Source organism: Prionailurus viverrinus, unplaced genomic scaffold (genome assembly GCF_022837055.1).
Source record: "Prionailurus viverrinus isolate Anna unplaced genomic scaffold, UM_Priviv_1.0 scaffold_42, whole genome shotgun sequence".
Lineage (NCBI taxonomy): Eukaryota > Metazoa > Chordata > Mammalia > Carnivora > Felidae > Prionailurus > Prionailurus viverrinus.
In genome coordinates, this window is record NW_025927609.1 from 1,941,923 (window position 1) to 1,967,288 (window position 25,366).

General features: G+C 52.5%; 4 protein-coding genes across 4 annotated transcripts in view; 2 read left to right on the forward strand and 2 right to left on the reverse strand.

Annotated features, from left to right (window-relative positions):
* The window catches only part of TSPEAR (thrombospondin type laminin G domain and EAR repeats), a 154,347-nt gene that overhangs the window by 23,080 nt on the left and 105,901 nt on the right, over window positions 1–25,366 (forward strand). The gene's annotated exons all lie outside the window — the stretch shown is intronic.
* LOC125159112 (keratin-associated protein 12-1-like) lies at window positions 12,294–12,803 on the reverse strand. The gene has a single exon (XM_047847035.1). It carries the CDS (start codon window positions 12,801–12,803, stop codon window positions 12,294–12,296), a length of 510 nt encoding a protein of 169 aa, XP_047702991.1.
* Window positions 14,939–15,289, forward strand: LOC125159113 (keratin-associated protein 12-1-like). The gene has a single exon (XM_047847036.1). The coding sequence runs from the start codon at window positions 14,939–14,941 to the stop codon at window positions 15,287–15,289; it is 351 nt and encodes a 116-aa protein (XP_047702992.1).
* Window positions 18,672–19,832, reverse strand: LOC125159106 (keratin-associated protein 10-7-like). The gene is made up of 3 exons (XM_047847027.1): window positions 19,545–19,832; window positions 18,978–19,424; window positions 18,672–18,920 (listed from the first exon to the last, which is right to left on the reverse strand). Exons 1-3 carry the CDS (start codon window positions 19,830–19,832, stop codon window positions 18,672–18,674), a joined length of 984 nt encoding a protein of 327 aa, XP_047702983.1.

The window sequence follows — 25,366 nt, forward strand, 5'->3', positions numbered from 1 at the left end:
TAGAGCACCGTCGGTAATTCACCCCGGGCTTCTCAGGGAAACCGCTGTTAGAATCGTGTGCTACCTTCTAAAAAAGAGAGCGGAGTCACCTCTGCGTGGCCCTGAAGCGCGCGTTTTCTCATGCAGGGCCCTGAGGGGCGTCGGAAGGTATTGTCCTGCACTTCTGGCCTCGGACTCGCTTTCTTCACTCCGAGCACTGTTGCTAGGATTTCTCTCGGGTCCCGCGTCGTGTCGTGTGTCCTCTTGACCCTTCCCGCCTGCTCCATGCTGGGGCTGTTTCGGCTGAAACCTGCTCCCGTAGATGGGCAGGTGTGGGTGCCGAGGGAACGGGGGACCAGAGGGCCTGGCCGTGGACTGTCCACGCTCTCCTTTGGCACCTGTGACCTTTCAGTTTGGGGCAGCCGACCGCCCGTCCCCTGGCAAGGCTCGCTGTCTGTCTGGCAGTGTCTCAGGCTGGTGGGCAGGTGCATGGGAGCCTGCTCCACCCCCCCGGGAACACGCACCTGCCGCAAGCCCCGGGTGACGGTGGAGAGGCAGGGACACCGGCTTCTCACCCACCTTGTCTCCAAAGCCACTACACCTCCATGCCTGGTTTCTGGGGGTTGTTTTGTAATGAATTTTCTGAGTCGGAGAAGTGGGTGCGTTTGAGACCCATCGGCAGTGTAGTCTGCCGCCACCTCCCCCCACCCCCGTCACCCCCCGGCGTTGCTCCCAGCTGAGGTCGAGAGGCCTGCACTGCGGACAGGAGCCTGGCTGCCCTCCCACCCCAGGGATGGCCTCCGGAGCCTCAGTCCTTCCTCCTCACCCAGCTCTGCGGTGACTAGATGTCACAGTACCTGGATCCTGCCCGACCCCACCCCCAGGCCCCGTTGTCCCTGAGCTCCCGAGGAGGCCAGTGGGGGCCGGGAGGCAGGTCAGCTCTCTGGATGTGGCTTTTTTTTTTTTAATTTAAATTTTAGTTAACATGCAGTGCAATATTGGTTTCAGGAGTAGAATTCTTTGATTCATCCCTTACATACAACACCCAATGCTCATCACAAGTGTCCTCCTCAGTGCCCATCACCCACTTAGCTCCTCCCCCACCCACCTCCCTCCATTCCCCCCCAGCTCATTCTCTGTCATTGAGAGTCTCTTGTGGGGGTGCCTGGGGGGCTCAGTTGGTTGTCTGACTTCAGTTTAGGTCACGATCTCCTGGTTCATGGGTTTGAGCCCCTTGTCGGGCTCTGTGTTGACAGCTCAGAGCCTGGAGCCTGCTTCGGATCCTGTGTCTCCCTCTCTCTCTCTCTGCCCCTCCCCTGCTCATGTTCTGTCTCTCTCTGTCTCTCAAAAATGAATAAATGGTAAAAAAAATTTTTTAAAGAGTCTCTGTGGTTTGTTTCCCTCTCTTCTCTTCACCCCCTTCATATGTGTTCATCTGTTTTGTTTCTACATATGAGTGAAATCATACAGTATGTGTCTTTCTCTGACTGACTTATTTCACTTTGCAAAATACACTTTAGCTCCATCCATGTAGTTGCAAATGGCAAGATTTCATTCTTCTTCATTGCTGAGTAGTATTATATATATATATATATATATATATATATATATATAATGGAATACTATATCCATGTGAGATATATATATATATATATATATATATATATATATATCTCACATCTTCTTTATCCATTCGTCACTGGATGGACATTTGGACTCTTTCCATAATTTGGCTGTTGTCAATAGTGCTGGTATAAATATCGGGATGTGTGTGCTCCTTTGAATCAGCATTTTTTGTATCCTTCGGGTAAATACTCAGTAGTGTGATTACTGGGTCGTAGGGTAGGTCTATTTTCAACTTTTTGAGGAACCTCCATACTGTTTCCAGAGTGGCTGCACAAGTTTGCGTTCCCACCAGCAGTGCAAGAGGGTTCCCCTTTCTCCACATCCTCGCCAACACCTGTTGTTTCCTGAGTGGTTAATGTTGGTCGTTCTGACAGGTGCGAGGTGGTATCTCACTGTGGTTTTGATTTCTATTTCCCTGATGATGAGTGATGTGGAGCATTTTTTCATGTATCTGTTGGCCATCTGGATGTCTTCTTTGGAGAAGTGTCTGTTCATGTCTTTTGCCCATGTCTTCACTGGATTATTTGTTTTTTGAGTGTTGAGTTTGATAAGTTCTTTATAGATTTTGGATACTAATCCTTTATCTGACATGTCGTTTGCAAATATCTTCTCCCATTTTGTCGGTTGCCTTTTAGTTTTGCTGATTGTTTCCTTCACTGTGCAGAAGCTTTTTATCTTGATGAGGTCCTGATAGTTCATTTCTGCTTTTGTTTCCCTTGTCTCTGGAGACATGTCAAGTAAGAAATTGCTGAGGCCGGGGTCAAAGAGGTTGCTGCCTATTTTCTCCTCTAGCATTTTGATGGTTTCCTGTCTCATATTTAAGTCTTTCATCCATTTTGAGTTTATGTTTGTATATTTTTATTTTTGTGTAAGAAAGCGGTCCAGGTTCATTCTTCTGCATGTCGCTGTCCAGTTTTCCCAGCACCACTTGCTGAAGAGACTGTCTTTATTCCATTGGATATTTGTTCCTGCTTTGTCAAAGATTAGTTGGCCATACGTTTGTGGGTCCATGTCTGGGTTCTCTATTCTGTTCCATCGGTCGGAGTGTCTGTTTTGGTGCCAGTACCGTACTGTCTTGATGATGACAGCTTTGTAATACAGCTTGAAGTCTGGGATTGTGATGCCTCCAGCTTTGGTTTTCTTTGTTAGGATTCCTTTGTCTATTTGGGGTCTTTTCTGGTTCTGTGGATGTGGCTTTTGCGTCCTGGAGGCACCAGTACTTCCAAGGGCAGTCTCACTACTGGCCGTCTGAGATTTCCAGCCCCTTTAGTCTTCCTTAGGGACAGGTGATAAACTTAGAGCTGCAGAACTGCTTTTATGACCTTTTAGCTGCACGGACTGGAACCTATTACATTGTTTGAATTTGGGGGACTTTGGTAAACTGAGCCAGTTGACTCGGATGTATGTAGACATGCACCCACGTACTTGCATATGATGTATGTATGCACACACACACACAGTATATATGTATGCACCGTGCACACACCAGTGTATATCCCTCCTACACACACGCACACACATGCACGAGGCATCTGGTTTCCCCAGCCAGCAGTGGGAGGTGAAACCCACAGAGTAGAGATGGGGTGCAGACAGTGACATAATAGCACCCCCTGAAGCTCCTCCCCAGAGGCCCCACTCAGCCTGCTCAGAGCCTATGGGACCCTCAGGCCACTCGGAGCCTCTGTTCTCTGGTGCTGCTTTTCCACATCGGGCATGTTTTAGGAATGAGGTTTTAGAACATGAGAAACCAAAGAGGAGAATGGAAACCTGACAAATGTATGAATTAGGAAAAGGTCCTCCAGGAAAGTGCGATTTTCTTCAAAGCCACGATAAAGGGAAGAAAATGAGCAAGTCCGAAACGGGGCCTGTGGGCTGTGTTTCCACCCGCCCCGGGAAGGAGGTCTGTGGAGAGGGGAGGCTGGTGTGGGTTGGGACGGGACAGATCTCGCTGGGCTCCTTGATGTGACCGGAGTGGTTCCTCCAGGACTTGGAGGCCGGGAACGGATGTCCTGCAGCAGGTGGGGGCACCAAAGGGGACAGGCGTGCAGGCGAGGGCAGGGCAGGAGGACTGTCATACACAGGGCCACCCGCACCTCACAGGGCACGCACGTGTGTGTACACATGTGCACACACACCCAGCTGCACACAAGGGCACACACACATACGCGTGTGGGCACACACAGGGCACACATGTACGCACAGGTGCACACAAGGGCACACACACGCATGCACATGCACACACACACACACACGGCACTCACACACTGTGCTGTGCTTATTGGGTCCCTTGTCACACTGGCTGATGGGAATTCCTGTGAAGCTCACAGTGTAGGCGGGACACAGGACACAGGATGCCGGTTTGGGAACCTTTGGCTACTTTGCCGTGTGAGAGGCACATGGTGAGAAAAGGCTGCTGGCAGAGTCCAGAGAAGGGAAAAGAGTTTTACTGGGTTAGAAAGGCCTCCCTAGCGCCCCCCACAGGAACCCTACTTGAGGCTGGGGTGGTCACCGCAGGGTGTTTCTTCACCCATGTTCTGGGACAATGTGTTATATTCCTTAGTGTTTTTTAACATTTACAAGGCATCATAAACTGTGCACACTTTTAAACATTAAAAAAATTTTTAATGTTTATTTATATTTGAGAGAGAGACAGAATGTGAGCGGGGGAGGAGCAGAGAGAGGGAGACACAGACTCCGAAGCAGGCTCCAGGCTCTGAGCTGTCAGCACAGAGCCCAACGTGGGGCTCAAACTCACAAATCACGAGATCATGACCTGAGCTGAAGTTGGACACTTAGCTGACTGAGCCACCCAGGCGCCCCCTGAGTCAATTTCTTTAATGGTTCAAAGTTATTCAAGTTTTAAATGGCTAATTTGGGAAAGTTACATATTTTTAGAGATTTTATTGGGATTAAGTTGTTCATAATAGTCATTATTAAAAAAAATCTCCATTATATCTGTAGTCCTGTTGCATTTTTTATCCCTAATTTCCTAGTAGTCTTTATTTGTGCTTTCTTGTTTATTCCACTGGCCAGTCTTGTCACATAGTTGTTTTTTCATAGAATCATCCTTGGCTTTGTTGATCTGTGTGGTGTGATTATTTTCTATTCCATTAATTTCTGCCCATGATTTTGCTATTTCTATACCGAGTAACTTTAACAACGTTTCCGTGACACTCTCCATAGAAAATCTTCGGAAAACCGAGTACAGATGCTTTCAGTATGTCGTAGAGTGGAAGGAAGCCAACAGGGAAATCCCGGTGCCTTGTTTTACAGCGACGATAAATTCATATTTCTGACCTGCTGTGGCTGAGCCTCATTCATTGTGGCAGAAACCAGTGTTTTTTCAGTCTCATTGAAATTCTTTGTTGACAGGTATAAAGGAGTCAGTGTATATACACCATGAGCTCAGATTTTTAGGCCACAATGAAATACATGAATATAATGTTTAACCTGAAAATAAAATACACGCTATCTTACCGTGTACTGGGAGGTTTTTGAGACAAAATACTGTGTCTCATCTATAGCTAAAGAAGAGTATTTGCCACTTGTCGAATTCTGAATATGTTGACCATCGATGTCCTTTTTCTGCTTGCCCCTGTCATGTTTGAGGACAGTGTGTCACAGTCTCCCTGTGACAGGAGCTGTCACTCCTCCTTGGAATGCACCAGACATTGATATTTGAGGCTATACTTTGTGGTACATAGAAGGTCAGGATCATTCTGTCTTTCTGGGGAGTTGGATTTTATCATCACCAATGAGACATTCTCTTCATCAGTAACGGTGCTTTCTACCCTCAAGTACGTGTTGTCTATTAAAATAGTTGTACTAGATGTTTTGGGTTAGTGTTTGCTAGGTGTCCCTTTTTCTCTGTTCACTTTCAACCTTTCTGTCTGCGTGCTCTGGACCAGGGGTTGGTCTGTCTGCGTGCTCTGGACCAGGGGTTGGCACCCTTTTTAGGTAAAGGACCAGGCAGCAGCTGTCTGCAGCCTGCGGGCCTCCCGGTTGCTGCTGCAACCACGAAGCCCTGCTGTTGCAGCACAAGTTGCCATAGACGGGGCGCAAGCAAGGAGCGTGGCCATGTCCAGTGAGCCTCTTGGACACCTGGGCAGAGGCCCAGTGCTGCCCCGAGGGAGGGGTCCAGCCTGTACCCTGACTCAGACCACAATAGCACAGAGCTGAATTTCGTTTCTAAAAGATTCGGTCTCTGTTTTTTAACTGGAGAGTTTAGTCTATTTATATTTATTATGATCACTAATATATTTGAATATATTTCTATCATCTTATTTTGTGATCGTCTTTGCCCCCCACCTTTCCGTGCTGCTTCTCAAAGTCCCTTTCTACCTGCCGTCACGTTGACATTTTACAAGTTTCCTTTTGTTTTCTGTCTTCTCTGGTTCTGAAGTTCCTATGCTTTCAGTTCTTTGATTGGCGGTCCTTAGGATTTCCGTGAGCATCCCTCATGTGGTCTGGCATCAGTCATGGCCCTTCTCACCTGTACATAAAGCAGATTCCCTCCAGCTTACCGGCATCGTCTGTCCAGGGCTCTGGTTTGCCTTTAAATTTTTTCTAACCCCACTAATTAGCATTGCTGCTATTCTCCTCAGTTAATATTTGTTTATCCACATATCTACCAGCTTCTTAAGTCACTGCCCCGCTCCGCCTCCCTGATGGTTCCCCCTGGGTCTGGTCCTCCTCCCTGGGGGCGTCCTGCGGGTGCTCCTGTGTGTGCACTGCTGATGAGTGAGCTTGCCCGGGAACGTGCATGGAGGTGGAGGGAGGCACGCGGACCTTTCTGTCTGCCTCACTGCCTCCTCGTGTGCAGCTATGGAGCCCACTGCAGCCGCGCCCCGTGGGCAAGCTGGGCCGTTCTCTGGCTGCTTCCAGCACATTCTGTCCTGAGAACTCCCGGTGCTCGTCATGTGGGGGGGACTTGGGTCTCTCGCACTTGCCTGTGCTGCTCTTTGGGACCTGAGGCTGTCCTTCGTCATCCCTAGAAGACAGCTTCTGCCCCTAGTTCTCTCTGGTCTCTTCCTCTGGAAGAGCAATTCATCGACTACCGGGCCTTCTCCGTCTATCTTCCAAGTCTCCGGGCCACGCTTTGTCCTCACGGGGTCCCTGCAGCTCAGCGCTGTGGCTCGTGGCAGCCCGTGACAGTGCACCCGCCCCGCCGTCTCTCCACGCAGAGGGCTTTCACTTCAGTGGTTTTACCCATTTTAGCTTTAGAGGTTACATTTGGTTCTCCCGAGTGCACGGATCTTAAAAAAAAATGGAACCTTCTTCCTCTTTCGTGTTTCTTGTTTCATCTCTTAGTTTCACCCGTTTGAAGCTCACGTATTCAACGTCTGTGGTGGGATTTCTACGGCATGAGGTTCTCGGGCGGCTGCTGTCTCTGTGGCACTTTGCCCGCACGGACGTGTGCGCTCACACGTTTCGCGTCTGCGTCGCGAGGTCACGCTTCTGCTTCTGTAGTTGTGCCGACTCTGAAAAGCCCGGACTGCAGGTGTGTGCCTCTGGAGAGGTGCGCCAGGACTGGCGTTGAGCTCACGGCGCACGGCGTCTTGCTGAGCACCCACGACGGCGGCCTCCGGAGCCGGGCACTGGCAAGCACCCCCGTCACAGATGGGGACGCAGAGGCTGCAGAGGGGCTGTCCCAGGTGACAGTCTGTAGATGGCAGGGCTGCCGCTCAAACCCAGCTCCGGCCACCCGTGCAGCGGGGCTCTTGAAGCCACCGCGCCTCATGGATGGGGGCGCTGGGCCGCCCTGCGAGTGAGGGGAAGGGGAAGGAGGCCCGGCCCGCCGGGAGAAGCTGAGAACAGGGAGCGGCCGTGAGTGCACAGCACACGTCCCTGCTCCTGGCACACGTCCCTCCATGGCCTCCTGTGTTCTGTCTGCAGCGGCACCTTCACCCGGCCTGATGGCACACAGCCGTCCACCCCGGGCCCCGGGGCGGATGTGGTGTCAGGGCCAGGGAAGGGCCCCATGGCGTGTCCTGCTCCTCTCCGTCCCCAAGGGAAACGCGCCAGGAGCACCACAGCCCCGAGGTGCTGATGGCCACAGGCGCTGCTCAGGACACTGGCCAAGGAGCCTGTGGGCGCCGCGCTCAGACGAGAAGGCCGCGCTGCTCTCGGCCAAGGGCAGATCGGTGGCAGAAAGCGCCGGCCTGGGGAGCCGAGGGGAACGGCCCAGCCAGGCTCTGCCGTACCCCGTGCCAGCTTGGTGCTGGTCTCCCCGCTGTGGCGCTGACCCAGGAGTGCTCCCTCATGGCTCTGGCCCAACATCCCGGGTGCAGCAGTGAGGGCAGCGCGGCAGCCAGCCCCGTGTGCTCGGCCTCGCAGGCTGCAAACAGTCTCATTTGTCAGTGCAGAGCCCAACGTGGGGCTCGAACTCACGAACCGTGAGATCATGACCTGAGCTGAAGTCAGATGCTTAACTGACTGAGCCACCCAGGCGCCCCTGAAAAGTATTCTCTATACAAAAAAGTCCAACTAACTAACAAGCAATGCCTCCACGTACAGAAGCACATAAGAGGTAGTAATGTTCTGCTCACATGAATGCAGTGTTCCTACTGGTCTTCCTAATTGGGTTTTATTTACATATTTTGTTTATTTTTATTCATTTTTAAATTTATATCCAAATTAGTTAGCATCTAGTGCAACAATGATTTCAGAAGTAGATTCCAGTGATTCCTCCCCTATGTATAACACCCAGTGCTCATCCCAACAAGTGTCTTCCTTAATGCCCTTTACCCATTTAGCCATCCCCCCCTACAGCCCCTCCAGCAACCCTCTCTGTTCTCTATATTTAAGAGTCTCTTATGTTTTGTCCCCCTCCCTGTTTTTATATTATTTTTGCTTCCCTTTCCTTATGTTCATCTGTTTAGTATCTTAAATTTCTCATATGGGTGAAGTCATATGATATTTGCCTTTCTCTAATTTCACTTAGCATAATACACTCTAGTTCCATCCACGTTGTGGCAAATGGAAGGATTTCATTTTTTTTTTTTTTGATTGCCGAGTATATCTCATTGTGGTTTTGATTTCTATTTCCCTGATGATGAGTGATGTGGAGCATTTTTTCATGTGTCTATTGGCCATCTGGATGTCTTCTTTGGAAAAGTGTCTGTTCATGTCTTTTGCCCATTTCTTCACTGGATCATTTGTTTTTTGGGTGTTGAGTTTGATAAGTTCTTTATAGATTTTTGGATACTAATCTGTTTTCTGATATGTTGTTTGCAAATATCTTCTCTCATTCTGTCGGTTGCCTTTTAGTTTTGCTGATTGTTTCCTTCACTGTGCAAAAGCTTTTTATTTTGATGAGGTCCCAATAATTCTATTTTGCCTTTGTTTCCCTTGCCTCCAGAGATGTAAGAAGTTGCTACGGCTGAGGTCAAAGAGGTTGCTGCCTGTTTTCTCCTCTAGGATTTAAAAAAAATTTTTTTTTAACATTTATTTATTTTTGAGACAGAGAGACAGAGCATGAATGGGGGAGGGTCAGAGAGAGAGGGAGACACAGAACCAGAAGCAGGCTCCAGGCTCTGAGCGGTCAGCACAGAGCCCGACGCGGGGCTCGAACTCACGGACCGCGAGATCATGACCTGAGCCAAAGTCGGACGCTTAACCGACTGAGCCACCCAGGTGCCCCTCTCCTCTAGGATTTTGATGGCTTCCTGTCTTATGTTTAGGTCTTTCATCCATTTTGAGTTTGTTTTTATGTATGGTGTAAGAAAGTATCCAGGTTCATTCTTCTGCATGAAGAGACTGTCTTTATTCCATTGGATATTCTTTCCGGCTTTGTCAAAGAATAGTTGGCCATACGTTTGTGGGTCCATTTCTGGGTTCTCTAGTCTGTTCCATTGATCTGAGTGTCTGTTTTTGTGCCAGTACCATACTGTCTTAATGATTACAGATTTGTGATACAGCTTGAAGTCCGGGATTGTGTTGCCTCCTGCTTTGGTTTTCTTTTTCAAGATTGCTTTGGCTATTCGGGGTCTTTTCTGGTTCCATACAAATTTTAGGATTGTTTGTTCTAGCTCTATGAAGAATGCTGGTGTTATTTTGATAAGGATTGCATTGCATGTGTAGATTGCTTTGGGTAGTATTGACATTTTAACAATATTTGTTAATCCATCAACATGGAATATTTTTCCATTTTTTTGTGTCTTCAATTTCTTTCATAAGCTTTCTATAGTTTTCAGTGTATAGATTTCTCACCTCTTTGGTTAGGTTTATTCCTAGTATTTTATGGTTTTTGGTGTAATTGTAAATGGGATTGATTCCTTAATTTCTCTTTTTGTTGCTACATTATTGGTGTGTAGGAATGCAACCAATTTCTGGGCATTGATTTTATATACTGCAACTTTGCTGAATTCATGGATCAGTTCTAGGAGTGTTTTGGTGGAATCTTTTGGGTTTTCCATCTGATCTTTTTTATATTGTGATATGGTGAGCGTGGAGGGCATGGAAGCTCCACGTGCTCTCCTCACGCCTTACCCTCCACATCCTTCCGTGAGCTGCCCTAAACAAATCAGTTGAACCCAAGGACCTCTGATCTGGAGCTGGTTGGTCAGAAACACGGGTGACAAGCTCAGCTTGCTGCAGCCATCTGAAGTGGTGCGGGGGTCAGTCTCTAGGACTGAGCCATTAACCTGTGGGATCTGATGCTGTCTCCAAGTAGGTAGTGTCAGAACTGAGTTGAATTCCAAGACACCCTGGGAGGGTGTCCCAGAGCACTGTTTGTTGGAGGTGTGGGGAAGCCTTCTCACACCTATATGAAAATTGGGTCCAAGAACCCAATTTATGTATTATTCACAGTTAGTTAATTAATTAGAAGCCTTCTTTGCACCACACAATTCAGTGCTTCACTCCACCCCACAGGTAATTATCATCCTAAATTTAATATTCGTCATTCTCATGCTTTTATTTATGGATTTACCACACGTGTCCTCCATAAATATTTGCATCTCTTAACATCTCTTACCTATTTGCCACTTTGACTCTCTTTTGCTGCATGCTGGATGCTTTCTTTGGACCTGCCTTCTGATTTTTCTAATTCTCTCTTTAACTGTGTCTAATATTCTGTTTTAAGTTGTCCACGGAGTTTTTAATTTCCATCACTTGACTTTTTTGATTTCTCGAAGTTCTCTTTGTTTCCATCAAGTCTATTTCTTCTAGTTTAATACATTTACTCTGTTTTCATATTTACATTTCTCTCCCTAATTTCTTTAAATATAAACACTTTTTTTATAGTCACCATGCTATACATTACATCCTGAAGACTTTTTAATTTTGCAACTTGAAATTTGTATCTTTTGACCCCATACCCATTTCACCCCCCACCCCTGGAAAACATCAGTATCTTCTCTGTATTTATCACCTCGTTTTGTTTTGTTTTCTTTCCTTTGGTTTGTGTTTTAGAATTCACATATAAGTGAGATCATACAGTATTTGTCTTTCTCCAACTCATTTTGCTCAACATCATTATTTTAATGTTTCTGTCTGATAGCTCCAACATCTGTGTCATTTTTGAGTCTAGTTTTGTTGATTGCTTTGTTCTTAGAAAATGGATTGAGTTTTTTCCTTGCTTTTTAAAAATATGTCTTCTAATGTTTGATTGAATATCAGATATCTTGTATTAATTGAAAGGGACATACCCAGTGTTTCTTCCTGGAAACGGGTCAGTCTCTTCTGTCAGGTCACCAAGGTGGTGGGGGGTAAGTTTCGATCAGCCTGCTCAGATGTTGACCTTGGCTTGGGCGTTGCTGTTCTTGCGATGACCTTCAAGGTACCTAAGACTTCGGATTCCTTCGTGCTGGGCTTCCAGTGCCGTGTGCCCAGGGCGAGGGCTGGAGGCGCAGAATTCTTGCTCTGCCCTAAGTTTCCAGCAGCCCCTGTGTGCCCTGCCCACGGAGGGGACCCTCCACGTGCCTGCCTCCCCCCAGTGACCGCTGCTGCTCCTGCGGCCGTGCCGGCCAGGCCGAGTCAGGGCAAGAGGGCTCTGTTGTCCTGGCCCTGGGTCAGTCCTGAGCAGGCCCGTGGGCCTGGGTCTTGGAGGGCGAGTCTTCCTCACTTCCGGCTGCTCCTCCCCGGGATGGCCAGACTCCGCTTCGTAGTGGGGGTGGGTTTGTGCGAGCTTCCCCGCCCTCCCTGTTGTAGCGATCCTCGAAGGCACCACGTCAGGCCCGGCGCCCGGCCTGATTCCCGGCCCCTGTTCAGCGGGGCGGGTTACCCCTACACTTCCCCTCCTGCAGTGTGAGTCTCCGTGGTGGGTGTGTGGATGGCACCGCGCCCCTGCGGCCTCCGAGGAGCCCCCACCTCCAGCTGAGCTGTTGGAAAGGGGGCTCTTTGAGGAGGGGCGGCCACGCTTATGGTTTGTATATGCCGTCGAGGAAAGAACTTCAAAGTCTGTGAAAATAAGACAGGGGCAAGCTGCCTCAGGAAGGCACGATTTATTGGGCTCACACGGGCTGGGTTCCCTGCCGGAGACAGAGAAGGACCCTGGCGGAGACACGCAGGGTCACAGGGGGATCCGGCTCGTCCTGCTCCGTCCTCGCCCCAGGGTTCAGACGATTCATCGGGAATGTTTGACCCGCCACGCGCAGAACCGGAGGCCGGGCGAAGACTTGGTCCTCACCGGAGGGGCACAGGTGGGGCCCCCTCTGCCGCCAGAGCAGGTGTTAGGAGACCCCTGGTCAGAAGCAGCATGGGGAGCTACAGCACACGGGTCTGCAGACCAGGGTGGGGCAAGAGGGCCGGCAGGAGGGCACACACGCGGGCTTGCAGCTCACGGGCACGCACACGGTGGGTGTGCAGCTCACGGGCACGCACACGGAGGACTGGCAGGAGGGCACACACTCGGGCTTGCAGCTCACGGGCACGCACACGGAGGACTGGCAGGAGGGCACACACGCGGGCCTGCAGCTCACGGGCACGCACACAGTGGGTGTGCAGCTCACGGGCACGCACACGGAGGACTGGCAGGAGGGCACACACTCGGGCTTGCAGCTCACGGGCACGCACACGGAGGACTGGCAGGAGGGCACACACGCGGGCCTGCAGCTCACGGGCACGCACACGGCGAGTCTGCAGCTCACGGGCACGCACACGGGCTTGCAGCTCACGGGCACACAGCAGGACGCCTGGCAGGGGCCGGAGGAGCCGCAGGAAGCCTGGCAGCCCGTGGAGCAGCTGGTGTGGCACATGTTGGCGTGGGGCTCGGCCGGTGTCCGGGAGGGAGGAGGGCGGGGACGTCTGGAGGCTCCTTGCCTGGGCCGCCTTTATACCGGGCCGTGGGCGTCCTGGCCACCCAGAGGCACAGCTGTGGACTTCCTCATGGCTGTTTCCGCCACGTTTCCCCAACACCCTCTTGTCCTGAGACGCCCTCCCCCGTGTGATGCTCCGCTGTAAATTAAATTTAGCTTAGAGGCAGTTTCTTCTTCTGTAAACAGGACGTCCTGGTTCGACTTTACTTGGGGTCCGTGTCACTTCTCCAGGCCGATACTGTGCCCGGAGCGCCACCGGTTCGACTCAGCGCCGAGCCTTTATTCCTTTTTGCCGTCAGTGGAGGCTGTGGGGCAATAATGTGTTTTGAGCTTTTATTTTGCAGGGGAAAACATTAAAGTAGGGATCTGCAAACTGGGGAGCAGAGAAGTCTGTGGGACAAAGGTGGCCTGCCGCCTGTTTGGCAAATAAAGTTTTATTGGAAACGGCCATGCTCGTTTGCTTACGTGCCATCTAGGGCTCGCGCTGTAATGTGAAGTGGTTACGAGACCGACCACGTCACTGCAGAGGCTGAAACATTTACTGTCTTCCATTTATAGAAAGGTGACCGACTTCTGCCTTATAGCCATCTATGTAATCATCGATTTGTTCGTGCAACAGACATATACTTTGTGCTGGCTATAGAGATGTCCTAGCCTCACGGGCCTTCTGGGGCAATGGATACATGAGTGCGTACAAATCAACGCCTGAAATAATTACAGAGAGGGCCGAGTCCCAGAAAGGAAAGCAGGCTCAGCAGGTAGAGAGTAATGGGGTGTTGGTGGGTGGTTGGGGGCCTCTGTGTGGAGGCGATGCTGAGCTGGCTCCTGGGAGATGCAGAGGGGTCGGGAGGCGGTGTTCCAAGCAGAGGCAGCCGTGGGAGTGTTAACGACACTGCTGCAGGATGGGCATGATCCAGGAGCAGTGGGAAGCGTGGATGAGTGCAGCGTGGATGCTCGTCTTTAGGTGTGGGCGGACGGGTTCAGACCGTGCAGCTGGGGGTCCAGGCATCCCAGTCCTGGGCCGACAGAAGAAGAAAGACAATGTCAACTTGAAGACACGTCGGGAGGAATCATCCAATCCGAAGAGAGAACAGAATTACGAAAAACGAAGAGGGTCCCTGGGACAATATCAGGAAGTCGAACAACAAGCAAGTTCAACACAAGAAGGAGAAGAGAATGATACTGAAGCACAAGAATGTTTTGAATAATGGACAAAGCACCCAAATTTGATCTATTAAAAAAAATTCTACCTAACAGCTCCAAGAATCTCAGAAACCCCCCCAAAGCCCCAGCATAATTTGGCCCAATGGTGAGGACCACGGACTCCAGAGTGAAACCCAGCAGCTTCCAATTCCTGCTGCTTGGCTGCCCCGGTGAGAACGTGCACACAGCACGGAATTCTTCCGAACCTAATTGCACATCCGTGTAAGTGGGGCACACTTGCCCCTCGAATGGTGGCAGGAACCGATAACTAATCAGTTATGAGACGATCCACGTGAGATGCTTAGCACAACACCCGGCACAAAGCTGGGACTCCCTCATTGTTATTCTTGCAATAATATGGTGGCCACAGCTCTCCCCGATGAGGAGCCCAGCCGCTTGGCCCTGGCCAGGGGGGAAGGCCTTGTAGATCACTGAGTTTCCAAATCAAAACGGGGGGACCGCCCCCGCCCCCCCACCCCGGGTCTGGTGACTAGGATGGTACTTGTGTGGACAGGGGGCAGGGTGTATAAACTTGGGGAGGACCTTGAACGTCCTGATGTGGAGTCCCCTGTCCCTGCTGGTGGTCCTTGGCCATCCAACCTGGGGTCTGAATCCAGAAATCGCAGGGCCGCTGGGTCACAGGGAGCCTGGGGGCTGAGACAGAGTTTCCTGAACTGAGTCACTTCCCGCAGAACCTCCAGGAAGAGACGCACACAGGAGGAAGAGGAAGAAAACAAGCAGGCAACCAGGAGGAGGGCACCTATGTGGCTTGTTGCCAGGACGCCACAGCCTGGGTATAAAAGCCACCTGGGGAAGGAGGCTCCAGACCAGCCCCGTTTTCCACCCTGACTCCACTCCAGCCCTACATCGCCATGTGCCACACCAGCGGCTCCACTGGCTGCCAGCCGGCCTGCTGTGTGCCCAGCTCCTGCCAGGCATCCTGCCACGTGCCCAGCTCCTGCCAGACAGCCTGCTATGTGCCCAGCTCCTGCCAGGAGTCCTGCTATGTGCCCAGCTCCTGCCAGGCGTCCTGCTATGTGCCCAGCTCCTGCCAGACGTCCTGCCGCGTGCCCGTGAGCTGCAAGCCTGTTGTGTACCTGCCTGTGAGCTGCAAGCCCATTGTGTGTGTGACCTCCTCCTGCCAGTCCTCCGGGTGCTGCCGGCCCTCCTGCCCCACCCTGGTCCTCAGGCCTGTTCCCTGCGGCACCCCTAACTGCGGCTAGCCTGTGGCCTCCTAGGACCCCTCCTCCGTGGGGCCAGAAGTAGCTGCTGTCTGAACTCTTGGCAGGAAGACCTCGTCCACCTGAGACCTTCTGACCTGACTAGACCATCTTACAGCAAAGCCGCCTGATCCCCACTAACCAAGCGGACAGAGTCACCCCCGGCGTCCCCCGACCCCAGCCCGGGTCGTCCACACGGCACCCACCCTGGCTGGTGCAAGTGCCCAGGCTCTGCAGCCGCCAGCACTGAGCTCTAATAAATCCCAGAGCGTATGTGAAGCCCACCCGAGCGTGTGCTGTCTCTCTTTAGTGCTTTCCCCAAACTGCTTCCTCCAGGGCTCGCTCCCAGGCTTCTGGAAAGCTCCTTCTGCAGAGAAGCCACAGGGGACCAGATGGCTGTGCCCGGGGGACTGACCACTCAGAGGCAGCCCCTTGGGCGTGTGGGCAGTCCTAGCTCAGCCCGACGGGCCCCCAGGGCTTCCTGTGTCCCTTGAACGTGAGGTCAGTTCTCACTCAGCTCTGGGCGGGACCCAGGGTGACCCTCTGACTTTGTGAGGTTAAAAGTCCCCTGCTCGGCAATTACTACGCGAGCCCACCCCGGTCTAACCATTAAAACTGTCCGCTCCATACAGAGTACAGGTCCTCCTGCAAACGTCAGGGTGCACAGGGCTTTGTGGGTAACTTCCGTGCGCCCCGGAGATGTCCGTGTCCCCATGCCCGGAATCAGCGGCTGCAGCCCTACAGGCGAGGCGGCTTCCCAGACGGGGTGCACGGAGGGTCTCGCAACGGGAGATGCCCTGGAGTAGCCGGGCGGGCCCGTGTCATCCCAGGGACAGGCGGGAGATGCGCAGAGAGGGCGTGGTCGTCGGCACAAGGAAGCCGAGGCACACCGGGGTGCCGGGGGGGGGAAGCTGTTTGGGAACCGAGAAATAGTGTAAGAGGAACACCATCAGGGGGGGGTCCTTCCTGCAACGGACACATATCTGGAAACTTCCCTTATCGTGAGGTCACGGGATAATAGAGGATGTGAAATTCAGGAGCGGCTCTCAGAGCACTGGCCGTTCGCAGCCCTTCCTCGTCCTTGGTCCCGTTTGGACCCCACCGCCAGCCACTGTCTCACCGTCATAGGTGCTCAGTCGTTGCGTCAGGCCCTCGTCTTGCACACACCCTCCCTCCAGGACCCCGGGGCCACGGGCCCACCCACCAGGCAGCGGGGAGGCCCTCCCAGTCTCCTCAGTGACGTCTCAGAGGGGGTGACCGTCCTAGTCTCAGGCCCGACGGGTGACGGGGTGTCTGGGTCGGGAGTTGCCCACAGACGGGCTCCCCCGAGATCTGGAGGGTCCCAGAACATGCTGCACCGTGAACAGCGTTCAAGAAGCTTCCAACGGTAACGACAATCATCACCTCCGACTCGTTCTCTCCTGGGCAGCGGTCCCCGCTGACGGTGTAGACGCTCTAGCTGGGAGTCATCCCGCTGACGGTGTAGACGTTTCTGTCTGAGAGCTGTCTGGCTGACCGTGTAGATGCCCCATCTGGGAGCAGTCTAGTCTGGCTGACCGTGTAGATACCCCGAATGTGAGCAGTCCAGTCTGATTGACCATGTAGATGTCTATCTGGGAGCAGTCTGGCTATGTAGACACCCTGTCTGGGAGCAGTCCACTGACCATGTAGATGTTCCAGCTGGGACTAGTCCTACTGACTGTGTAGACGCCCCTCTGTGAGCAGTCTGGCTGACCATGTAGATGCCCCATCTGTGAGTAATCTGGCTGACCGTGTAGACACCCCATCTGGGAGCAGTCCAGCTGGCCATGTAGACGCCCCAGCCAGGAGCACCTTGGCTTCAGGGTGGCCGGCCCCGCCTTCTGCAGCTGTGACCGACTTTCCCGGGGAGCCATCAGGAAGTCCTGGATGTTCTTGTGCCACGGGGCAGGGGTGGGGGCGGGGGCACGTCCTGCAGGGGCCCTGCCCCTCCCTCCCATGCACTATCCTGGCACCGTTGTGGGTTGTGGGTTGCTGGTTTCCACGTGAGTCAACATCCATGCACTGCGCCCTTTTTGGTTCCCGATGAGGCGGAACTTCCTCACGTCTCTCACTCTGTGCTGTGAGGAATCCAATCTGCCCGTCTATCTGTGCAGACGGTGGAATTTTTCTTAAAATTAGAATGGACGAGGTTTTGAATAAATGTGGGGAGACTGAGGGATTTAGGAGTCAAGGCAGGTAACAGTCCAGCCCCTTTCTCTTCACAGGCCCCTGGGGATTTTGCTCTGTCTCTGCTTCCCTGGGAGGGGGGTGGGGAGAGCCAGCCTCTGCGAGGAGGTACCCCCCGCTCCCGGCTGCTGGCCTCTGCTGTTCTGCTCCCGAGGGCCTCTTCCGTCTGTCCCTGGCACCAGGGACAAATAGGGAGCCTGATGCTGACCTGGTGGGTCTGGCCGGTGCTCGCTGACCCTCTCTGGTGCTAGGTCCACTGAGACTGCAGGCTCGTCCTCTTCCACTGTCCTGAGGATTTGTTCACAAGGCAGCATTTTGCTCCCTGTCTCCTCAATCAGTCCTTGAAACCTCGAGCAGAATGCGTGATGCCTGAACCGACCCCTGCACCCCTCCTGGGGCCCGCGGGAATCTGCTGGTGCTTCAGAGCGTCAGCCCTCGTGCCCAGACCAGCACGCAGGCGTTCCTGTGTGTGGACGCCTCTCTCCAAGGGCGTCAGCGTGGTGTTACTGGGCCCTCGGGTTCCCACCAGGTAGGGTCGTGCTGCCTCCAGCTCACCTTTAACCTGCACGGGCAGGGCGCCAGGCGTGGGCAGGGCCCAAGGCCCACTCAGGGTGCGAGGCTTCTGCAGCCGCACTCACGTGTCGGGCCCAGCCCGGGGAAGGCCTGGCTCTTCCCCGGGAGGAGGGTGGGGCCGCGGGGTGGGAAGGGAAGTGGAGTATGCGGACGGCGTCCGCGTGCAGATCTCCTCTTTCCGGGGCTTTGAACTTGGACTTGGAGGCTACGTCTTTGTCGCTTGCTTCCACCAGGCAGAGCAAACGCTGCCCGCGTTGGCGTGGTCTCTGGGCTCAGAGGAGAGGGAACAACACAGCCATCTCTGTTTCATGATCCAGACATTTTATTGATGATAGCAGTGGCCTTTGTCACCCGGAATGAGAGCAACCAGCCCTGCAGGGAGGGCTCCAGGGTGCAGCAGCCCCCCCACCCCCCACCCCGTTGAGGGACCTGTCTTTGCAGAAAGGGAAGCCAGGCATGTCCGGATCCCCGGGAGGCAGCAGCTGTGCGTCCACCGAGGGGCAGGGGCGTCCTGGCGCCCCCAGAGGGGTTCCGGGGCTCCTGAGAGAGGACATCTGTGCTCTGGAGCAAAGATAGCAGCTCTAGAGGCAGAAGCTGGAGCCGGTCAGCAGCAGGGCTGGCCCGAGACAGGGCCGCAGCAGGCAGGGCGGGGGCACGCGGGGCGGCAGAGCAGGGACACGCAGGAGGCCGGGCGGCAGCAGGAGGAGGCAGGGGCGCAGCAGGCGGGGCGGGGGCACACGGGGCGGCAGAGCAGGGATACACTGGAGGAGGGTCTGCAGCAGGGGCTGGGCTGGCAGCAGGAGGGGGCTGAGCAGGGGGAATCCTCGCAGCACACAGGGGTGCAGCACACGGGCTTGCAGCAGACAGGGGTGCAGCAGATGGGCTTACAGCACACAGGGGTGCAGCACACAGGCTTGCAGCACACAGGGGTGCAGCAGTCTTCCTGGCAGGGGGAGGAGGTGCAGCAGGACGGCTGGCAGCATGAAGAGGTTGTGCAGGGGGAGTCCTCACAGCAGACAGGGGTGCAGCAGACGGGCTTGCAGCACACAGAAGTGCAGCACACGGGCTTGCACACGGGGCGGCAGAGCAGGGACACGCAGGAGGAGGGTCTGCAGCAGGGGCTGGGCTGGCAGCAGGAGGGGGCTGAGCAGGGGGAGTCCTTGCAGCACACAAGGGTGCAGCAGACAGGCTTGCAGCAGTCTTCCTGGCAGGGGGAGGAGGTGCAGCAGGACGGCTGGCAGCATGAAGAGGTTGTGCAGGGGGAGTCCTCGCAGCAGACAGGGGTGCAGCAGACGGGTTTGCAGCAGACAGGGGTGCAGCAGACAGGCTTGCAGCACACAGGGGTGCAGCACACATGCTTGCAGCACACAGGGGTGCAGCAGTCTTCCTGGCAGGGGGAGGAGGTGCAGCAGGATGGCTGGCAGCATGAAGAGGTTGTGCAGGGGGAGTCCTCACAGCAGACAGTGGTGCAGCAGACGGGCTTGCAGCACACGGGGGTGCAGCAGACGGGCTTGCAGCACACGGGGGTGCAGCAGACGGGCTTGCAGCACGCAGGGGTGCAGCAGTCTCCCTGGCAGGGGGAGGAGGGGCCGCACAGGAGGGTCAGGCAGGGGGCCGGGGCGCAGCACGGGGGCTCGCAGCAGCTCTCTGGGCAGTCGTCCACCTGCCAGGAGGAGTCGGGGCAAGAGTCCGAGGATCCGGGCAGGCAGACGCGGCTGTCATAGCTCAGGTCGCTGGAGCAGATGGACAGGGTGGACACGGCCATGGTGGGGGCGGTGGGGCTGGAGGAGGGAGTGTGTGTGAGTGTGTGTGTGAGAGTGTGTGTGTGTGTGTGTGTGTGTGTGTGTGTGTAACTCCGGCTTTTATACCTCCTGGCTGCATGTTGTGCCAGCCGATGGCTCACACGCCTCCTTCCTTGTTGGTCTGAGAGCTGCTTGCAGGGTAAGCCCTCATTAGCACTGCTTTATTTTCTACGATTGGAGTTTACTCAGTTGTCTTGTGAGTCTGTTGCAGGACTCTGTTTTCCCACATGTTCATTGTTTGGTTCCAGAAAACTTGTGGAAAATATTTGAGGCAGGTTTTGCTGAGTGAGGTTAGAGGGGAGCCCTTCTCCAAAGTGATAAATTCTGGTTACAGCTCCCCTGTTTGGAACTGCTTTAAATATTTTAAAATTCCTTTGAAGTCTGATAAAGTGCAACTCACCTTATAAAATGCAGAGGACTGGCTCATAGAAAGCTAAGTAACCACCCTGTGCCTGTGTCAGGAGCAGTGTTTCCATGCCCCCAGACAGGCTCAGTCTCAGCTCCTCTTCGTCCTCCATGACTCAGAGGCCCCTTGTTATATTTCAAGATACATTCTGGACTTCTTTTTTCCATTTTCATTTGGCTATGTTAGAAGATCAAAAACATTTTTACATGTGGTGGTCGGTTTTATATTTTAGGACTTTTTTCATGTCTGAAATGCAGCAATTTATGATAGTTTGGCTGGGTATAGAATTCAGATTTTTAACTGCTTGTTTCCTGAAAGCCTCAAAGGTACGTTTCCATTCTCTTGTGCTGTCATTGTTTATTCACCTTTTATCTCTCTCTTTTGTTTTATACTTGAGGAACACTTGGTTTTCTTTTTATTGTAGTTCTGAACTTTGTATGGTTGGAACTCATCGAGCATTTCAGTGCGAAGGCTCACTTCAGGAAATGTTTGTGTACAACTCAAAAAAATATCTCATCTTTGTCTAATGTGCTCCAGTTAGACATCAGAACTTCTGGAACCAGCCATTTAAAAAAAAATGTAGGGGCGCCTGGGTGGCGCAGTCGGTTAAGCGTCCGACTTCAGCCAGGTCACGATCTCGCGGTCCGGGAGTTCGAGCCCCACGTCAGGCTCTGGGCTGATGGCTCAGAGCCTGGAGCCTGTTTCCGATTCTGTGTCTCCCTCTCTCTGCCCCTCCCCCGTTCATGCTCTGGCTCTCTCTGTCCCAAAAATAAATAAACGTTGAAAAAAAAATTAAAAAAAAAATTAAAAAACAAAATAAAAAAAATGTAATGTTTATTTATTTTTGAGAGAGATAGAGACAGAAAATGAGCAGGGGAGGGAAAGAGAGAGAGACACACACACACACACACACACACAATCCAAAATACGCTCCAGGCTCTCAGTTGTCAACGCAGAGCCTGACACAGGCTCAAACTTGTGAACCAGGAGATCGTGACCTGAGCCGAAGTTGGACGCTTAACTGACTGAGCCACACAGGCACCCCTGGAACCAGCCTTTCTATCTCTCAACTTTTCTCTCATTTTCCTTATGTTTGTCATTTGCCCTCTTGACTCTCTTGGTTTTATGTTTTGGACCACGTTTCAGTCTTTAGCCATTTCTAGCCTATTATTTGGCATTATTTACAAGCTTACAGTTTTCAAACATCATCACCTGATGATTTCTTGTTCATAGCAGCTTGATTTCATCTTGTGATGTGAAGGAGATGTGTTCTCCGCAACTCTGATTATGGTACAGGTGTCTCCATGCTTTCCACCGAGTCTCACACGTCTATTTCATTGGACATCAGGCAAGGCCTGCTCAATGGTGTCAGTTCATTTGATTTTATGAATGAAAAACTTCTGGGGCATTGAGGTCCTGTTCCAATTTATATACAAATCTGTTTCCATCTGCGTCTCTTTTCTACAAACATAAAAAAAATCCCGAGCTTCCTTCCTGCTTTTATACTATTTTGATTTAGTTTTCCTTATAATGTTTGAGATATCCTTTCTGTAGGCCTTCTAGGGGTTGTGGGAGAACCATGCATTTAATCCACTCCCCTGAACGGAAGAATGCAGTGTTGCTATGGGAAATACGAATAACCACCTGGTACTACAGGGTGTTCTGGTGCTTTCCTGTGTAGACACACACAGTCACGGCGGGCAGCTTCTGAGGTCAGCCACTGTGTGAGGCACCCCTCGGGGACCCACTTTCACAGATGCAAAAATGCTGGAGAAGTGAACCACTCAATGGTGGGTGGGAAGTTCAAGAGCCCACAATTCCAGATACATCTCTCATGCCCCGTGGTCAAGCCCCCAGGCCTGGCCCCCAAAGCCTGGGGTTTTGTGAGTGGGAAGGGGAGGGAACGCGGGCTTGAGGCCAGTGGGGTCAGGGGAGGCTGTCGCTGGCTTTGGGGACAGGCCCTGGTGCCGGTTTGATGACTTCCTCTACTCTGCCCACAGCTGCTTCTGGGGTCCAGCTCAGTCTAACAGGTGTTGGGGCTCATCCTCCTCTTCTGCTTCTGATTTGTGGCCCACGTCCCTGTGTGTGATGCCCTTTCCCTTGGCCCACACACTGCCTGCTTCTCCCTTCTCTGGACGGTCACAGCATCATTCAACTGCCCCTGCTTCAACCACACCTCCTCCTCCTGCCGGCGCCCTGACCCAGGTCCGGACCCCTCTCTGAGACAGGCCACTGTGGGTTGGGGGCCTCAGGCTGGTGCCGGCAGGCCAGGGTCAGTGGGAGATCCGACGATCACATGATTTCTGAAAACAGGAAGAAAAGCTCTGGGCATCTGAGTGGGGACAGAAGGGCAGCGAGCTGGGTCCTGGCTCGCAGGCACGGAGGTGCCAGCAGTGAGCGAGAGTCCGGAAGGCTGTGTCGCAGGCAGCCACGTCAGTGGCAAGGCATTCACGTTTCGTGTCTTCCTTTCCAAGCGCATGCGTTCTGTTTATTTTGCTGTCATGGCACCAGCTGGGATGCCTGGTACAGCCCGAGCCCCTGACAGCAGAGCCTCCTGCCTCACTCCAGGGGGGACCCAGAGTGCGTGATGGAGCGTGTGGCCAGGCCGACGTTCATGGCTTTGTGGTGGAATTTGGTTGAACTTACGTGGTTTCTTTGTCTTCCCAGTTTGCCAAGAGTTTTGCTTTGGGCTTTTGAGTAAAGAATGAGTCAGATTGTGTGTGTGTGTGTATGTGTTCATCTGTTGGGGGGAATTCTAACGGCTTTTCTGCTCCCACTCTCCAGCATCATTGATCATATTTCTAACCTGCATTCGGACATTGACTCGACTTTTCACTCTTGGCGGGCAGCTCCGTGTTGGATGAGCTAACGCTTTGGAATTTCTTACTTTGTATTCTTAAGTGAGCCTGGGTTACAGTCCGTTTCTCTGTCTCCTTCCCTCTAGAGAGAGGTTTTGGCATCAGAGTTTTACCAGGCGTGTTAAATCAACCCAGAAGACTTCTGGCTTTTTCTAAGCTCTGCAATGTTGTGAATGTAACAGGAAAGGCCTCTGTGTTGAAGGCTGGCGGTAGGCAACCTTACCGAGTCTATGCCTTTTGAAGATGAGACCTTTACATATCTTTTCAAGATCTTCTTTGGATATCGTTGTATTACAATTTTCATCTTGTTAGTCAATACAGGCAACTTATAATTTCTAGAACTTGGTACATTTCATTTACATTTTCTTTTTTTAATGTTTGTTTATTTTTGAGAGAGAGGGAGAGAGAAAGGGGAGGAGGGGCAGAGAGTGAGGGAGACACAGAATCTGAAGTGGCTCCAGGCTCTGAGCTGTCAGCACAGAGCCCAACATGGGGCTTCAACTTACGAATCATGAGATCCTGACCTGAGCCAAAGTCGGACGCTTAACTAACTGAGCCCTCCAGGCACCCCTTCATTTACATTTTCTAATTTTAGGATAAATATACTCATATACTACTTTTTTTATGCTTAGAAACAAATATCTCTGAATCGGTGAGCGTATTCTTCTGTCCATTTTAAAGTTTATTGTTAGTAAACTTGCCAGAACTTGTAACATTTTACTGATACTTTTATTAAAATTTTTTTTCATGTTTATTTTAAAGATTTTTTTTTTCCAACGTTTATTTATTTTTGGGACAGAGAGAGACAGAGCATGAACGGGGGAGGGGCAGAGAGAGAGGGAGACACAGAATCGGAAACAGGCTCCAGGCTCTGAGCCATCAGCCCAGAGCCTGACGTGGGGCTCGAACCCACGGACCGCGAGATCGTGACCTGGCTGAAGTCGGATGCTTAACCGACTGCGCCACCCAGGCGCCCCTTTCATGTTTATTTTAGAGAGAGAGAGAGAGAGCAAGGGCACAAGCAGGGGAGGGACAGTGAGAGAGGGAGAGAGAACCTCAAGCAGGCTCTGTGCTGTCAGTGCAGAGCCTGACATGGGCTCGATCTCACGACCCTGGGATGATGACCTGAGCCCAAATCAAGAGTCGGACACTCAACCGACTGAGCCACTCCTACTCTTTCTTAATTTGTTTTTTGAGGGACACCTGTGTGGCTCAGTTGGTTAAGTGTCAGCTCAGGTCCGATCTCACTGTTTGTGAGTTCAAGCCCCGCGTACGGGCTCTGTGCTGACAGCTCAGAGCCTGGAGCCCACTCAAGACTCTGTGTCTCCCTCTCTCTCCGTCCCCCACGCACACTCACATACTCTCTCTCTCTCTCTCAAAAATAAATAAACATTAAAAAATAAATTTAAAAAAATTTTGTTTTTTCAAGTATTTTTTTCTAGAGTGTTGAGGGGAACACTTAACCTCTGTCCCGGAAGCCACGCACCAGGGGAGGTGAGGCTTTGTCGGTAATACTGTTCCACACGCTCTTGTTTAGGCTACCGTGTTTTCGGGACTGTCCTACCACCACCATAAGGCCAGGCCTCCCTAGGAAAGGCTTGACAGACTGCAGGTGGGTGAGTTTCTGCTTCAGAGGTGACGGATGGTGGTGTCACGGTAGGTGCCTCGGGATTCCCGCTGGGTCCAGGCACGGATAGTATCCGTGAACGTTCTGTGGACACGTGAAGAGCCCGGGCCATTTCTGTCTTGCCGGAGATCGCCGAGCAGAAGTTTAGGAGGTTCATGGGCAGTGAACTTTCTGGGCTCCTGTTGTTTAAAAGCCATCCTCTGTGGTGAGTGGGGCAGGGCCAGAGGTTCCTCTATTTTCTAGTCTTTTCTCTTGTTAGAACCTTGTAGAAACGTCCCCCTCCTGGCCCCTGCCACCTCGGATTACCGTAATGCTTTCATCGCCTCGTTTCATCTTGCTCCTCACAGGGTCTTCTGGCTCCAGGCGCGTTTGTGCAACTTTTATGCCATGACTTTCTTCCGTGACTGGGGTTCGATCCTTCCCCTTCCACTCTACTCGGGGCCACGGATGCTGGCCGGCTGCGTTTGCCCTCCTCGTGTCCTGAGCTCTTCGGACCTTCCTCGCTCTGTCCTTCTGTATCGCGTTCTGTGCAGATCCTTCCAGAATTAGCTTTTACCCACACGCTCTACTGCACACACTCTTATGTCTCCTTTTATCTGGAGTGTC